General features: G+C 36.0%; 1 protein-coding gene across 4 annotated transcripts in view; it reads left to right on the top strand.

Annotated features, from left to right (window-relative positions):
* Positions 1-18639, top strand: part of SUPT3H (SPT3 homolog, SAGA and STAGA complex component) — a gene marked incomplete at its 5' end in the record, with an annotated part of 404664 nt that overhangs the window by 309310 nt on the left and 76715 nt on the right. For 3 of the 4 annotated variants that reach the window (XM_084227838.1, XM_084227839.1, XM_084227840.1), the window contains 3 exons: positions 1489-1601; positions 2750-2857; positions 14976-15086. In XM_084227838.1, the coding sequence (XP_084083964.1) occupies positions 1489-1601; positions 2750-2857; positions 14976-15086 (332 nt within the window). Of the gene's footprint in view, positions 1-1488; positions 1602-2749; positions 2858-6814; positions 6983-14975; positions 15087-18639 lie in introns of all 4 variants that reach the window. The other variant, XM_084227837.1, reaches the window with a different exon arrangement.

The raw sequence follows: 18639 nt of genomic DNA on the forward strand, positions 1-18639 counted from the left end.
ATGGAGATGAGGGGATACTAAGAACTATCTTTCTCCCTTCCCCCTCCCCACTTTAAAAATAAATTGTTTAGAGCTTAGTCACAAAATATCTCTTTCTGTGTTCCTAGCAGTCTGTCAAAGGGAGAAGTGTATAAAGCACATTTTATTGATCTTGCCAAATTTCTGTCTGTTGACTTTTACTTCAGAAGTATTCCACAGATGTTAAACAAGTGTTTGTGAGCTATTGCAGCTTACTAGCTAGATGGAATGTTGCATGTCAGAGAGTATTTGGAAGATCGGTTACTTTAGGGAGATAGCTTTAAGGGGGATTATCATAATTCTGCCACAGTTGACAGCTTTGGATATGCCCTATGATAGCAGGACTTAATGTCTGCTGTGATTTATTTAAAAGAAAACTCTTCTGTACATGGAACCCATGAAGATTGTATCTATACGGATCAAAAAATCATACTTTTGAGTTACTGTTACATGTTTTATAGACTTATGGGACCAGATTAATCAAAAGAATAATCAGTGAATATTTTAAAGATTATTAAGTTATAGAAATGATAAAATCTTCACTATATCAATCTTTTCCCATTAGGTTACTAGTTAAATTAGTAATATCTAATGGAGCCCTTTATCTGTTTAGCTCTGTGACAGTTTAGTGATATTTAATGGGTGATTCCATGTGTGTTTGGCACTGCTTGGGTATGCAGAAAAACATGCATGTTGTTCACATACAAATAATTTATAATATAATTTGAGAAATAATAAGCAGGCATGAAAAGAGATTGATGGTATAAAAGTTGAATGAAAGACGAGAGTGTGGAGATACACATTTGACTTTATTAGACAGGATTCATAAGAATGAAGAAACTTGATGGGAGGGCTTTCCATGGATGGAAAGGAGCAGGGCTGAACTCAGAGAGGAATACAGTTAAGGCCAGGTGACATTTTAATAGGGGAATAATACAAAGGCAGGCTGCAATCAGTCCGAATAATTTTAAGAGTCAGGCTTAAGAATTAGAATGCCTTTGTAATCAGGAAAATGTAACCACAGACTTAGATCAAGCCAGGCATCAGTTCATTTTATTTATTTTTAGCTTAATGACCTTTGAACAGATCCTGGTTAATAGGCACATTTGGAAAGATGTTAAAATGCAATTTCTATATGTTCCTTTTGCTCATCACAGATTCCTTCTTTTAGAATTTTCTTCTCACAATAAATCCAATGTAACTTGTAATATAAGATATAGCAATGATAATCTGACACAGTGTGAGAAATGCTCAACATTCATTGATTTTAGTACACTATGGTGTGTAGCATACATATAAGTAAAGGATATAAATGCATTAAGGATTTCTCAGGGCTAAAAAATCTAGACATGAATCAGACTTCAAAAACATATTTTTCACATGCAGCTTAAAAAAATTCATTTTGTGATTATGTGCAGTATAAAAAGACTTCAAAAATTAAATTTTCTCTACTTCTTTTTTAATGGCTAGCAAAAAAAGCCTCCAAATTTCGAGACTGGTTGGACTGCAGCAGTATGGAGATAAAACCCAATGTCATCGCTATGGAAATTTTAGCATATTTAGCATATGAAACTGTAGCACAGGTAAGAATTCTAATCTGTCATATCAGGCCAGACATACATGACTTATCACCTTTATCTTTGTGCAAGATCAGTTCTTGTTCTACTAGCAATGAGACAGCCATGAATTTTCCCAATGACCATCTTACCATTGTCTGAAATTTAATTTGGTCATGTTTCTGTGTATCCTCATCCCTGGCGGGTGTTAAGGTAAAAGTGATTTTTTTTTTTTTTTTTTTGCTTTATTCCAACCAGAAATGGAATCCCTGCCTACCTTTTCTCAACATTGAATTCTAAGTACCATCTACCTTGTTTATATACCTTTCTAGATATGTACCACCTGTTGAGTCCTTACCAAAATCTGATTCTGGAATCACTGCCCTCTAACAGTTTCTCAAAGTGTGGTACTTAGACCACAAGCATCAACATGTCCTTTGTTCTTGTTTAAAATGTAAATTCCGGGGCTCCCCAGTGGCGCAGCGGTTGAGCGCTGGGTTGCGAAGCTGCCTGCGGCCTCTGCGGCACCGGTTCGATCCCCGGCTGCTCCCCGGCCACTGGAGGAGGGTCCCACATGGCGTGCAGACCTCTCCTGCCGCCCGCTGCTCCCCTCAGCAGTGTACTTCGGTCCTTCTGCCTGCTCTGCTCCCCGCTCTGACTCTGGTGAATTCTCTCACCCTTCCGCGCTTCTGACTGTACCCAGTGCATGTACAAACAAACAAACAAACAAACAAACAATAAATAAATAAATAAATAAATAAATAAAAATACATGCCTCTTTTAAAAAAAAAATAAAATAAAAAAAAAATAAAAAAAAATAAAAAAAAATAAAATAAAATGTAAATTCCTAGGCTTCACTCCAGAACAGACCTACTGAATTAGCAGCTTGGGACTTAGAGCACAGAAATCTGTATTTAAAATTGCTATCATGGTGATTATAAAATAAAACTTGACAACTACTTTCGTAGAAGTCAGAATATAACACTTAATGTTATTCTTGGGTAAATCCATTTACCAGTCAATTAAATTATACTCTCACATCCACAGTACAGATTTTTAAGCAGACAGTATGATCAGTAGTGTTTGGAATATATTGCTCGTAGTTTTGCCACTTCAGTGACATTCAGGATTATTTCCAGCTATGTGACTTTATTTCCATGGCTCTGATCTTTCAGTTGGTGGATCTGGCTCTTCTTGTGAAGCAGGACATGGTAACCAAAGCAGGAGACCCTTTCAGTCATGCCATTTCTGCAACCTTCATTCAGTATCACAACTCTGCTGAGGTAAGTAACAAAATCTTTGACAATTCTGTCTTGTTTGGTGTTTACCTGGTAGTTCTTTTGAAAAGGTTATATAGATGTATGTATCCTTTTGTCAAAGAATCTTAATACATTGAACTTCAAAAAGTATTTGTTGAGCACCTACTATGGGCCACGTCCTAACAATCCAGTAAATACAATGATTATTCAACTTTTCCTTGCTTTATGTTGTTTTCCTTGCCCATCAGGGACAGAAGTATGGTTGCAGAGCACTTCTCATTTCCATGGGGGATGAACAACTGGTTTAGGTAATTGAATAAAAAGTTATTTCTTTGTGCCTCAAAGATAAGAGGATTAGTATTATTGATGTAATAACTCCTCATATTTCTAATAAACTCCATTTATCCTCAGTGTTTAATTTGGCCCATTTATATATGTGAAGATCTCATCCTTCTCTGATCCAGACTCTGTTGCTGGGATCCCCTCTATGGATACTATAAAGTCTACTTGTCAATTGTAAAGGCTTGATGTAGTAATTGTGTACCACTTTTAGCATTTAAACAAATATTCTCTATAAGCAGAATGTGCCTAAAAGCTGGAAATATATTATCTATTGAATGAATTTGCTACTATTTAAACTTTATTACTTTTATAAGCAACAAGTTCATATAATCCAACTGAATAACCATAGAAAAGGCAGCAAGGAGGTTAGGTTGATATCTACATGTATAGTTACAAAGTGAGCTTTAGATCAAGTTGGGTGAAATATATAACCTGAAAATGCTAAGTCCTGTCTTACTTCTATTCCTTAATTATATATATCTACTTCCTGTTAGTATCTGTAGGTCAAAATGGTGGCGCATATAATTTCTAAAAATTAGTTGTAATCATTTTTAGGTACGTTTTTAGACCCCTTTGAAAATCTGATGAAAACTATAAATCCTTTCTCTAGAAACACAGACCCTCTGAAATCATTCTGTGGATCTAAGGGATGGATCTGTGAACCCTATGGTTTAAGTAGCTCTGCCCTGGGATACTTAGAAAATATTCAAACATACATGCTTATATAGAATCTTATTACAAGTTTAAAAAAGTTTGACATCTTTTTATGCCCCTGGAAGAATCAGATTGACTTAGAATACAAGTAGGAATTAAAATGTTTACACCCATAAAAAATCCTTCTTTTTATATTTTGGGAAAAGATCATATATCATTATCAGTCAGCCTGCTTTAAAAGACTGTGAAACTTACCCATTTGATTAAACATTTTTTGTTTCCTTTATGTTCTAACCCAAATTGTGATGTCAAAGAATACCTTTTTAAGATGCCATTGGTACATGTTCACTTTATGAATATGTGTGTAAGTATGCTTTTCATTAACATCAGACAAATTTGTTATAACATTTCTAATTGAAGAAATTTACAGAGAACATAACAAGTCTAGTTTTCCCTTAACATCCAAGAGATTGCTTGCATGGCGGGGAATACTCTTTATTCCTGCCTTACTGGTGTTCTCCAGGGTGGCCAAACGGCCCTGGGCAACTGCTCAACAACCACAGCAGCTGTTCCCAGCTACCCAGCAGTTAAGAAAAATGGCCTATGTGTGCTGGATTTCCTGGGCTCTCTGGGAGGTGGGAGCAGGAGTATCAGAAAGCATCCTGACTAAATCTGTTAGTATGCGCCTCAAGCTTCTCCCTGGTCTGGCATAATCCCCTCCTTCTATGTGACTGGTAGTCAGGGTGAACATTCACAGAGAATAGAAGTCTCCCTATCCTTTAATATCTGAAAAAAAACATAAAGAAAATGACCACTCTAAAGTGGGAGTCTTACTCATTGACATTACAAATCATCAACCACTATCAAGGGTTTTCTTGAAGGACTATACCAAAATTGGTACAGAGGGGGACTTTGGAGACTGATGTGATCTGTGTTCAAGGGGACAGGACATCCATCAAACAAATAAGGAAATATATGAACATGCAAACAAGCAATTCAAGACAGGGTATACTGACTTCAAGTGAGTGGCATAGACAAAATTTGGAGGTTAAAAAAATTCCCTAATTAAAATCAAAGGAGACTTCAGAGAAGAAACTGTTTGTGAATGAAAGATAGGACTTTGATGAAATGGTAAAAGTGGGGAGAATACTCTAGGCAACGGAGGCAGCATAATTATAATTGTACAAGAAAAAAAAAACCCTGATTAAAATATTCAAGCCAAGGATTCATTGAGGGGGGAGGGTAGTAAGAAGTTAGATTAGAAAATTAAGGCCTTGGACTCTTAGAGTTATTAAGGAAGAGTTGAAGGTTTCTTCAAGTGTGATGAGTTCAGAAGGATTTTTGTTTGTTTGTTTGTTTTGTTTTTTGTTTTTGTTTTTTTTGTGGGACCCTTGCCAGCAGCCAGGGAACGAACCGGCGCTGCAGAGGCTGTGGGCAGCTTCGCAACCCAGTGCTCAACCGCTGTGCCACCAGGGGAGGCCCCAGAAGGGTGTTTTAAGAAGATCCAAATAGAGCCACTGTAGAAGATTAAAATTGGAAATTCAAACCATGAAACTAATACACAATGCATGCCATTTTAATGACGCTTATTCTTGAGCCATATAAGAAACTAAGCTAGTTAAGCTTGAGTTTCTCATACTAGCTTAGCAAGTTTATTATTATCAAGTGAATTTTCTACGTTTTTATAAAGATTTATTAATTTATTTATAGAAGAACTGGGTACAGGCCAGATGCGCAGGAGGATGAGAGGATTCACCAGAGACAGAGCAGGGAACAGAACAGGCAGACTGACGAAATTCACTGCTGAGGGGAACAGTGGGCATGACAGGAGAGGTCTGCCACACCATGTGGGACCCCCACTGGCCAGCTGGGATCAAACCTGCGCTGCAGAGGCTGCAGAGAGCTTCACAGCGCTGTGCTCAACTGCCTGCGCCACCAGGGGAGGCCCACATTTTTTTCTCATATACAGTTCAGGCACAAAACACAATAATCTATAGGAGTTATATTGGTTTTTCCTAAGAACAATTCATGCCAGATTAACATTCTCCATTGTTTGATAATGTTTCTAGAGAAACAGATCAAAGAAATATTCTTGAAACCAATATCTGAATTTCAGCAAACCATTTTGCAAAGTATAGTATAATTTTTAAAATACATTAAAAAGAATATTAGGGCAGTAAATAATATTGTTAGTATGGTTGACAGGATGAGGGAAATTAGATTAATAATATATGTAAAAAATATTTACGGACTTATTTGCCTATAAATTTTTAGGAGCCACTATTGTGATAATACTGATAAAGAAATTGTTGGATATTGACACAGTGAAGGATGTCTAAAGAAGAGTGAGTAATCAGACCTTGAAGGAAGCTAAAAACATGTCTTACAGTAAATGATTGAAGGAAGTTGAAGTGTTTGTCCTTGAAGAGAAGAGTCTTCAAATATTTGAAGTGCTTCCATACAGAAGAGAAAAAAAAATTGCAGTCAAGGCCAAAGAAAACAAATAGATAAGATAAAAAAGAAAGGAAGGAACTAGGTGTGAGAAGAGCTAGAAGGATCTGTGTACAGTGATCCTAAGGCATTGAGTTTGAGTTACTAGAATAAGGATGATCATCATTTTAGGAACAAAGTCTGGAAGATATCCAATTTGTTTGGAATGTTTACAGGTTCATTTTGAGTCATAAAAGTCTGAAATGCCAACAAAACTTCCAAGTAAAAATAAATGTCTGTATTTAACAAAATCAGCAGAAATTTTAAAAACTATATTCCAGGAATCCTGCTTTTATCTCAGTGATTAAAAATCAAAACATTTGACCCTTAGGGCTAAGAAGGAGTCTCCCATTTCTGTGGACTGAATAAGAATAAATTGTATATTTGTATTTGTAAGCTTCAAGTAATATTAAATTCATGCACTATTGAACTGAATCTAATATTAGGTTAGAAATTTTGATCACTTGACTTCAAAGCCACATCTCTTTTGGGCAGGGATCTTGCATGAAGTCATACCCAGACTCCCCTGAGAGCACACCACCTCCTACACCGACAGCTCCAACATCTGGATTACAGCATCCAGGGAAAATCATATCAGCATCCCTCGGGAATGGGAGTACTGGACAAGACTCAGCTAAAACCAAGCAGAGGAAAAGGAAAAAGGTTAGTAGGCTGTATATATTTCTGGTGTGGAATGAAGATGATCTTTATGAGTTCTTCTCAGATATGGAAAATGTGCTGTTTTTTTTCATAATCCAAATTTTTAGAAGCAGCCAATTTACACTTAATTATACTTAATGACTTCTCAACTTTTAATTTTAATTTATTTTTTAATTTAATTTTAAATTATTTTTTAAATATTTATTTATTTATTCATATAAGAACTAGTGTACAGGCCAGAGGTGTGGGGGTGAGAGGATTCACCAGAGACAGAGTGGGGAACAGAACAGGCAGATTGACTGAAATACACTGCTGAGGGGAACAGCGGGCGAGTCAGGAGAGGTCTGCTGCACCATGTGGGTAGTTCCCTGTCTGGGGATTGACCTCTGCAGTGGCTGCGGATAGCTTCATAGGTTGTGTCTTAGACCCTGCACCACCAGGGAGGCCCTTCTCAACTTTTTAACCAGTTTACTTCTGAATAAAATAATACATTGATTTTACTACAATACATAAATAATACATTGATACATTTACTATAAAAATTTTCAAGCATATAAGAAAGTTAAGCGTGAACATCGTATACTGAGCATCCAGATTCTACACCTAAGATTTCACTATATTTATTATATTGACATTTACTATAGCTGTACATCTAATTGTTCCTCCATCTATTGGTTCATTATTTTTGACACATTGTGAAGTAAATGACAGATATATGTACATTTTGTGACAAAACCATTTGTTATGTATAGTTTTATAGTTTATTGTTCTTTTGCAGGTAAAATGTATTCTTAAGTATATTTGTTGAATTTTAACAATGTATGTAATCTGTTTTTCTCCCTAAAACCTGCTTGTTGAACTACAACAGAAAAAATAGGAAACTTAACCCACAGCCTTTCATTTCTTCTATAGACATTCCCCCTTCCAGTAGCCACCTGATTTTAATTGGTGTCTATTGATTTCAGGGTTGTTTTTTTTTAATAATTTGTCCAGAGTTTGCATTTTTAGCTACAGGTTAGTACAGAGGAACCATTTGCCATTATAAATAGTAAAACCATGCTAAGATATAATTTTGTAATTGATAGCAAACAAATTTAAATTTCAGCCTTGTTTTTGGTTTCCACTTTGATTTACAAAGTGACTGAATTCACTGCTTACTCATTAGGGGAAAATCTGAACTATAAGGAACTTCTGATTATAAAGTTGTTTTAAAGAATTTCAGTATGGTGCTCTCCAGTTCATTCAGTAACTAGATTAGAACAACAAAATGTTATTTGAAAGACCTTTTCAGGGCCTCCCCAGTGGCGCAGGCAGTTGAGTGCAGCACTGTGAAGCTGACCGCAGCCTCTGCAGTGCCGGTTCGATCCCTGCCGTCCGTGGAGCCACCCACATGGCGAGCAGACCTCTCCTGTCCACCCGCTGCTCCCCTCAGAAGTGTATTTCATCAGTCTGCCTGTTCTGTTCCCGGCTCTGTCTCTGGTGAATTCTCTTACCCTCCCACACATCTGGCCTGTACCCTGGTTCTTATATAAATAAAATAAATCTTAAAAAAAAAAAAATAGACCTTTTTAGTGGACCTGCTATACAAATTATGTAAGAAGGAGTTTTAATTAACCTGGTAATTGTGTATACCTATAATAAGTGTTCATAAGTTTGGAAATTCTTGAAACTTTTTGCTCTTGTATATTAAACATTTCTCTCCATATTTTTGAAGTTATTAAACTAGAGTTATTTTGTAACAGAGCCTTCTTGAATAAAGTGCTAGCCTGATCCACATCTAAATTTTCCTAAATTCAAATTTTGTGGAATCAGAATTAATAGTGTCCCACTACAAAGGTTTTAATTATTTCTCTACATAGTCATCAGCATCTTTCTATAGTCCAGGTCTTGCTGTATTTTTTTATTTATATACTTTTACATCATTGTTCATTTTTGTACAATGTTTGATTTCTCCTCAGTTGTAGTCCCCATAAAATTACCACCATCAAGATACCCATGAGCCATCACCATAGACTCTTGTGCTCTTCCCTCCCATTTTGATCCTTTTCCCTCCCCCTTCACTGATGAATGTCTCCAATTTATAGTTTGACTGATAGTTTTGTCTTTTTTTTTTCTGATCCCTTGTATGTCTTCCCTATGTTTCTCCTATAAGTAAAACCATCACCTGATACTTTCTTTTTCCTTCTGACTTATTTCACTGAGCATAATCCCTTCAGCTCCATTCATGTTACTGTGAGTGTCATAAGTTTATCTTTCTTGATTGCTGAGTAGTATTCCATAGTATGTATATACCACATCTTCTTGATCCAGTCATCTGTTTGGGGGCATTTAGGTATTTTTGTTTGTACTCACTGTAAACTTTAGGAATGGTGATATTATGATACAATTCATTCTACATAGAATAATCCCATTATATACTAGCTATATGTACCAGAAGTGAAGAAGCTTCATGTGTAACCATATTTTGAAATGATCATTATAATTTTGGGTGCATCCCTTGTCTTCACTCTCTGCTCTTTTTTTTAAAGATTTATTTTTATTTTACTTATACATACAAGAACTAGAATATAGGCCAGAGGTGCAGGGGGGTGAGGGGATTCACCAGAAATAGAGTGGGGAGCAGAACAGTCCATCTACTGAAATATGCTGCTGAGGGGAGCAGCGGGCAGGACGGGAGAGGTCTGCTGCACTATGTGGGTTAACTCTCTGGCCAGTGATGGAACTGAGGCCACAGTGGCTGGCAATAGCTTGAAAATGGTGCTGAGCCTTTAACACCTGTGCCACCAGGGAGGCCCCATCTCTGTGGCACAAGGAGCTAAGCACAGCACTATGAAGCTATCCATAGCCTCTTTTTTTTTTTAATACTTTATTTTTTTTAAAGATTTATTTATTTATGTATACAAGCACTGGGTACAGTCAGAAGCATGGTAGGGTGAGAGAATTAACTAGAGCCAGAACGGGGAGCAGAACAGGCAGACTGACGAAATACACTGCTGAGGGGAGCAGCTGGCATGGCAGGAGAGGTCAGCGTGCCATGTGGGACCCTTGCCCGGCAGCCGGGGATCGAACCGGTGCTGCAGAGGCTGCAGGCAGCTTCGCAGCCCAGCTCTCAACCGCTGTGCCACTGGGGAGGCCCTATCCATAGCCTCTGCAGCACGAGTTTGATTCCCCCGTCTGGCCAGAGAGCTACCCATATGGCTCAGCAGACCTCACCTGTCTCGCCCTCTGCTCCCCTCAGCAGTGTATTTCAATCAGTCTGCCTGTTCTGTTCCCCACTCTAACTGGTGAATCCTCTCACCCCCCATACCTCTGGCCTGCACCCCAGTTCTTACATGCATAAATAAATAAATCTTTTAAAAAATGAGGGAGAAGTTAGGAAAGTTTAGAACGGATGATATCTTGCATTTCTTCTAAATTTAATCATGTCTTAACCCTTGAATCCAGTAATTATCTCTTACTTTCTTTTGAATTCCTTTTCTAGTTTTAATTTCCTTTGTTAAAGAATAGCTTTTTCTAGTTACAGAAAACTACACCTTTAACAATTACCATAGCAATTAAACTTGAAGTGAGAAAATTCAATATAGTACCTGCTATAACCTTTTGCCAAGGAATGGTCCATCTTCATCTGAAAAGAAGTCCTCTGTAAGAGTGAAACTATGGGAAAACTATATATACAAAATGGTGAGAAAGAGAATACTTGTCTGGCTAGTCAAACTATGTATCAGTCTTTGAGGACAGTGAGTAACAAGTATTAGTGATAGCAATACAGCACCCCTCCACCCCGCCCAGTCCCCCCCACTCTGAAGGGGATATGTTCCAAAACTCCCAGTGGATGCTTGAAACCAAGATTAGAACTGAACTATATGTACTGTGTTTTTCATATATCACACCAATGATAAAGTTTAATTCATAAATGTGAAACATAAGAGATTAACAACAGCTAGTAGTAAATAGAACAGTTAGAGCAATATACGGTAATAAAGGCTATGTGAATATGGTTCCTCTCCATATAGCTCTCCCTCAAGATAACTTATTGTGCATAATATTTTCTGACCACAGGTAACTAATACTGTATAAACAAAACCACAGATAAGGGGAGACTACTGTACTAACCTGTCATTTGCTGTTATATGAAGTATGTTTTACCCTCTGTAAGACTTAATATTTCAACTTTAACAAAAGATCTAGTCCACCGTTATGCATGTGGAAGGAATAAGAAGCAATTATCTGGGATTTCAGGTCCTTCTTAAACATTGGAAATTATTGTAGTAAGAAAAAAGAAAAAACTAAGAAAGGATAGGACACAATTACCCTGCCAATAATTTAAGTGGCAAGAAAAGAGTCTGATCAGAAAAAAACATTTGTAAAAGATCTGGGGTTGACAAAAGATTCAGTATCACTTCCTTGAAACCACAGTTGTATGCTCAAAGTGCTGAGAGATTTTGCTCAGTGTAGGCTGGTAAGGACAAGCAGAGGGACAATACTCCAATCCAGGAAATTGTAGGACTCCTTGTGATAATATAGTTCCCATTACCTAGCATCAGTATCTGGATGAAGAAACATAGAGACAAAATTCCAAAATATTGTTAGAATTAGAATGCAACCAAGAAGAGGAACTTTACCAAGCCACTTGTACTTAGGAAATGAAGATTTAGTCTCCACAGAGATTTCTGCAAACACTTTGGACAACAGGACTCAGCTTTAGCTTTTCAAAATTAAATATTATCCTAAAACGTGGGTACAAGCAGAAAAAATGAATTGTTACATAACTCTAACAGTCCTTTTTGTGTTTACAGCAGATATATTTTTTTAAAGATTTATTTATCCATACAAGAATTGGAATACAGGTCAGAGATGCAGGGGGTGAGAAAATTCACCACAGACAGAGTGGGGAACAAAACAGTCAGACTGACTGAAACACACTGCTGAGGGGAGCAGCGGGCAAGACAGGAGAGGTCTGCTGCACCATATGGGCAGCTCCTGACTGACTGGGAATCGAACTTCTGCTGCAGAGGCTGCAGATAGCTTCACAGTGCTGTGCTCAACCCCTTGTGCCACCAGAGAGGCCCTACAGCAGATATTTTTTTAATACCAGTAACAAATATATAGGCATTATGATAATTCTGAAACAGTTTCAAAATTTAATGCAAAAATGCTAGAATCACTGCTAAATTTAAAAATTCTAAACTTGGTATGAATTTTGAATTTGAACAAATTGTAACTAGTTTGGTGAAGGACTGCTAGTTAACAGAAGAGTTTGGTAGATGTGTGAAGATTATTTGTTGAGGTAGAAACAACAAGGAGATAGAATATTTAGATTTAAAGATTCCCTTCCAAAGAATTCAATGACCAAGTCAAAAAAGTACAGAAGAGCACATGGTAACTTCATAATAATGTTTGCAAGTGTTCCATTATAGCAGATGAAACTGAAATTGCTAAAATGGAAAAATCTTAAGTTAAACTTCATCTATTTGACAGATAGCATGATTCAACCAGTCTGGCTGGCTTGTCTAACGTGTGCTCCACTTCAGTGTTCCCAAATTATTGGCACACCGTTTGATTGGCATGTTAGAAGTTCTGAGGATCTCTCAAGGATGTTCTACACCAAAACCAAGTTTAATCGGGTGAAATAAAGGAAGAGTACATGTGGGGAAAAAATGAAAAAATAAATTTAGTTTGCAGGGAGAAAGGTGATATCCCAGAGGAACACACAGAAAGGACTTCCTTTCCCACTTAATATGCAGGACACTACCCCTCTTGATGTTTCTCTTTTGTATTTCCACTGGAAAGCTTACTTTAGATTCCAAGTCAGGTAAATATTTGCATTCATTTCCACAAAAGAACAGAATGCCTCAACTTACTTCACAAGCATCTGTTATACCTAGTGGGTTACTGAATCTGTGTTAGTCATACTCATATTTTAGTGCTGAATGGCCTCAGGGAAAATCCTTTACCTTTACTGGGTACCTGATATTTGCATTTGTATCCTGACATATTCTGACTGACACAAAGGATTTGAAATGAGAATCCAGAAAGCATTCAAAATAAAAAAACAAAACCCTGTGTACTTTTAAATCAGTGCCAAAGTAAGGGGTTAAAATAACTTAATCCATGTTATTGTGGGCATAGCAGATATGTTATTTAGGATATTGTTGGAATGATTGAGAAAGATACCCTAGGGTAAATTCTTATTTGGCTTATTTCAAATCTTGTTAAAATAATAAAAATAATCAAGATCTATTTTGTTTTGTATTTCGCATCTTATTTCAGATTCAGCTTGGGCAATAAGCATATACTATTGTTTGGTTGGAAATTTTTAATTATTTTGCTAGTTTATAATAGGAAAAATCATGGACATGGTACAAAAAAGTACAAAAAGATACACAGTGGAAACCATCCCTTCCAGCCCCTGTCCTCCAACCACCCATTCATTCTCCAGGAAATAAACATTGTTTTGGTATACCCTTACAGAAATGCCCTGTGCTTTGATGAATATATAAAGTTCACCCTTTCTTTTTTAAGTGGTAACAGAATGCCACCCAACTGGACACCTTTCAGGTTTTTCACTTAATATATCTTAGAGACAGCTTTGTAACTATGTATGGCTCTGAGTGTAGCCTCCTTGGATGAGGCATGTGTGTGAAGCTGCCTCACTCTTTTTGGCATTTGCTGTGGTTTCTGTTTTGAGTGGTTGTGTCATAATTTATTTCAATGTTCCCACATCTGTCTTTGAGGTAAAATTGCTGGGACAAAGACATTTGTGCTTTTTCATTTTGATAAGGTTTTACCAAATTGTTATCCATAGAGGTTGTACTAGTTATACCCCTACAATGAATTTTGAGAGTGGTATTTGTAGTAATTATCAGAAAAACTTATAATGGTAATGTGTGACAATGAATGACTTGTAGGCTGTGGTTATAGTAATAAGAAGGCTACTGTTTCTTACTCTTGATTCTTTAATGTTGATGGCGTGGCATCTGGTATCTACCATACTTTAAAGCAATTTATCATTTCAAGAACATGGAGGTTCCATTTTTAATGCTTCACTTAAATAACAACCTAGGTGTTTTTAATAGCTAACACCTCAGGCATTGTTTTAAGTGGTTCACATGTATAAACTCACTCAATTTTCATGACAATACTATAAAGCAATTGTAATTATTATCCCAGTTTTACAGATGAGGAAATTGAGGTACATAGATGTTAATTGACTTGATACTGCTGGTAACTGATAAGGATGGAATCTTGACCCAGTTTTTAGGGATCCAGATCCTGCAACTAAGTCGCAAGACTGAAAAGCTCCTACTGAACATTTTGATTTTTTAAATCATCTTAAACGTACATTTGTCATTTCTAGAGTTGGTATTCATACTCTTGTTACAAATAATCTTTGTCTTTCTTATGTCTTTGTTCTTTCAATCTGTCCTTTAGAAGATGAAGCAGATTAAATTAGAAAGGTTTATTTTTTTGACCCAAGTATCCCTAGAAAATTAAGAACCAAGTTGAAATTATCTTTTATGACAGCCGCCAGCATTATAAATAAACATACAACAATTTTATATTTTTTGACTTTAAAATTGATGATCCTCTAGTTTTTTCACAAGTATACCCAAGGAGCTCTCAAAAAACATTTATATTAATAAATATTGTTAATTTTTTTTTTCAAATAGCTTCCTGTGGCTCTTTCAGCAAGCCCCTATGCACATTTCATCTGCACGCAAGTGGCTGTATTCTCCAATACCTTGTCATGTAGGCCTAGGTGAAATATTGTGGACATAAAAACTACATTTGGTAGATCTGCTAGGAAGGGGTCATGTAAAAGTCATCTTTGATTTGTTGATGGAATTTTTTTTTTAGATGTAGTATATGGCAGCAGTGATGTGCATCCTAAGGGAAAAAAAGTCCCATTTTTATAAGTTTATTTTCATATTTTATACACTGTAGTTCTGTTGTGTGTTTTTGATTTAGTAACAATTTATGTGTTTTTCTGTCGCAGAGCACTGCGGCCTGTGGTGTTGAGGCTCACAGCGATGCCATCCAGCCCTGCCACATCAGAGAGGCCGTCCGACGCTACAGCCACAAGATTGGCTCCCTTTCCCCATTCACAGTACGTAATAACAGAGTTATAAAAAGTTATATTTATAATCTAAAAGAATTTTGATTTTCAAGTGGTCAAATGAAGAAGCAATGGAATTGTTGAAAGCAATTTGTGGTGACTGTAATTTTCTTGTATAAAAGTGGCATAATCCTCTTGGGAAATAAAAGTTAGTCATTTTTGACTTTTTGGAAGGACAAATTTTTTCTACAAAAATATTATTTTCTTTCAATTACAAATTATACTTTTTTGTTTGGTTTTATATTTTCTAATTTTCAAAGCTTAGGTTTATAAAACTCTTTTGTCAAATTATATGTATCCAAATATTGCTAGAAGCACTTTATATTTTAAAATTGGTTAGATTGGCAATACCACTTCTATCAGATGTCCTACTCCTAAACATACTTTGAGTTGGAAGAAGAAAAAATGATTTCTTTACTGGCTTTGAAGTAAACTGAAATGCAGACAGTGTTTTACATTTTCAAATGGTTTTAAAGCTTATAATCAAGGTTTTTGTTTTTTTTTTTTTAATGGAGAATTAAAGACTTTTTATTTCAACAGCCCAAGGAAACGCTGTGTGTGTATGTCAACTGAAAGCTCATCTTGTGGCTTTTTAATTCATATTAATAGAATTCTGTAAGTCTTTATTGTTTATGAGGAGTGGTTTCATACTGAGAAAATGAGATTTGATTGATAGTACTGAGAAATAGTAGAATTTGCCATTTTTTTAAATATTCATTTCTCCTTTAACATATTAAATCAGAATATATATGTTTAACATTATACATATATATACACATATAAATAGGACATGCTTTTTCCTAAGAATGGATTTTACTACTATCTGTTGATAGAAGTAGTAACATCTTCTAAATTATATCATCATTTTTCCTTGTGTTTAGTTAAAGGTAAAGCTTGCCTGCTTTCTTTGTTCTTGTTAGTATTGTTAATGGTATGGATTCTCAGTGTGACAGCAAGAATATGTCAGAGCTTTTTTCCAGAAGCTCTTTACAATGGTGCAGTTATTTTCATTGTTGTTTAATTATTATAATGTCATAAATTATAAGAACATAATTTAATACTGCTGATAAAGCAATATATGTATATATGTTTTTAGTTGAAAGTTTTTAGATTACTATATTAACATCTGAAAAAAGGGAATAAAATAAAGTATCTCTTGTAATATTTTTTTGACCTGGATATTTAAAAATATTAAGCAATAATCCAAAAAGAAGTTGAGATTAAAAAAAAAAAAATGAAAGGATGGAGAGAATTTAAAAACCAAATAAAATTGAAAGAACCAAACTTATAACAAAGGATTTAAAATATCAAATCCATAGATAAGAACCAAGAATGACAAGTAGGTTGAGGCAATGGAGTAGAGCAAAAAGAAAAGCCAGCTGGGTTGAAAATAATATAGAAATAATTAAAGGGCAGCAAAGGGAAACAGGATTTTTGATAAATAACCTAAGGTTGTAACTAAAATAAGTAAAATTACATCAAGGAAAATGTATCAAATACAAGAGGAAAATCTAATTATGCAATCTGTGCTGTTTCTTCAAAAGAAAGTAGTGGTAGTGATGGCCGCAATGTTGTTCGTAAAGTTTTTTTTTTTTATTTTTAGATAGACTAGATAGGTTGCTTGAGAACCATCATGGTTGATGACACCTTTTATATGTGTTGTATATGTATCTGTATATATAGATATTTGTTCATTCCCCTATGTTTAACCAGGTATTCTGTTCATGCTTTCTTGTTTTTATTATCTAAGATTTTAGTATATGATTAAAAGTGTACTTGAAATTACATTCAGATATAGCTTAAGCTAATTTTTATCTAATGAAAATATAGTCAATATGTGGTTTGAAACTAATGAAGCAATTTTAAAATGCTTAATTTAAATAGATCTGGAAAATAGAATAAACCAAGACCTAGAAGGTTCACTTAACCACTACCACAGCATACAGGCAAAATCAACAGCAAATGGTGAAGAATTCCACAGAGGGACATTTGAGCTTGTAATCACTCCTCAGAATGGAACCATCTTGAAAGGTCTATTCTGTGACCTAGAGCTTTAAGAATTTACCCAACCTACAGGACTGAGTATGCTTACTCCACTTTATATCAGGAGTAATGTAATCAAGGAGAGACAGTTTCATGTTATATATTACAATACATAAATCTGCCTTTTAAAGTTAAAAATTCTCCTTAAAGTGGAATAGATTGCAGGCTTTGTAAAACTAACAGTGTGGCCACCCTGCACTGACTCTCACATACCTTTTAAATGCTCAAATGTTGGGGGGTTCTGATGTTCATTTCCCTCAGGCCTACTCTGTGAGATGATACTTTGTGTTACACCAGGGATACATTGCTACCTATGCTGTAACTCCTAAGAAAGGACACAGGTAGCTTCCTCACTGGTGACCATAGATGGAGACCTGATTTTTCTCCCAAGTAAAATATTTTGTAAAACTAAAATGCCATGAAAAATAGTTTATATTTAAGAAACAGAGATTTTATCTTTGCCGCATGTCTTTCTCAAGTGCTTGTCTGGTGTATGAAAATATATATATATATAATTTAGTATATTCACACTTGATTCCTATATAGCCAATTCCTAATGAGTTGAAGTTGGAGAATTATAGTAACAACAATAAGTCAACAGGTTATATGGAAACTTAATTTTAACGTAAGTCAATAAAAGTTTGCTTTTAGTGAAGTACTGAATGGCTTCTGAAATAATTTTATACAAAATCACAGCATTGTCAATCTCAGGAATAGTATTCATTTTTTTAAGAATTATGCGTGATTTTCACCTTGAGAATTCATTGAAATAATAGAGAAAAGGAAAGATTAAAGCCTCATTAAGTGGAGGGACGAATACAATGCTTTGCGCTATAGTGGTTGCTGGAGTAGAAAGGGGAGGATAGCAAATCTTCAGTCACTTCCCACTCATGAGTGCCTTGGAGGTACTTTTTATAAACCATCCATTCTATTCAACCAATCATAACAGTACTGACTTTGCCATGTCACAATAACAAACATGCCAAACATGTTACAACATGCTAAAATACAACAAATGTTTGTGTTTTAGAAGTATAGGATCTCCCCTTTCAGGTGTTGTCACCACACCACGCTTGCTCCCAAACCACCCACAGCCCATCCCCATAGTCCATTGTGTTCCCTCCCAGTTGTGTTCTTGCCTCTCCCTACCATGTTGGTTTTGATTGGTGAGTCCTTTCTTTTCTGTGTTCTCATGTATTCTTTCTTTTTTTTTTTAAGATTTATTTATTTATTTATATAAGCACTGGGTACAGTCAGAAGCACGGGAGGGTAAGAGAATTCACCGAGTCAGAGCTGGGAGCAGAGCAGGCAGACAGACAGAGGACACTGCTGAGAGGAGCAGCGGGCGCAGCAGGAGGGGGTCTGCCTGCCATATGGGACCCTCGCCGGCAGCCAGGGATCGAACTGGTGCTGCAGAGGCTTTGCAGCTCAGGCTTCAACCACTGCGCCACCAGGGAGGCCCTGTTCTCATGTATTCTTAACCCTGTGCAGAAGATCAGAG

The sequence above is a fragment of the Talpa europaea genome (assembly GCF_964194135.1).
Source record: "Talpa europaea genome assembly, chromosome: 2".
NCBI lineage: Eukaryota > Metazoa > Chordata > Mammalia > Eulipotyphla > Talpidae > Talpa > Talpa europaea.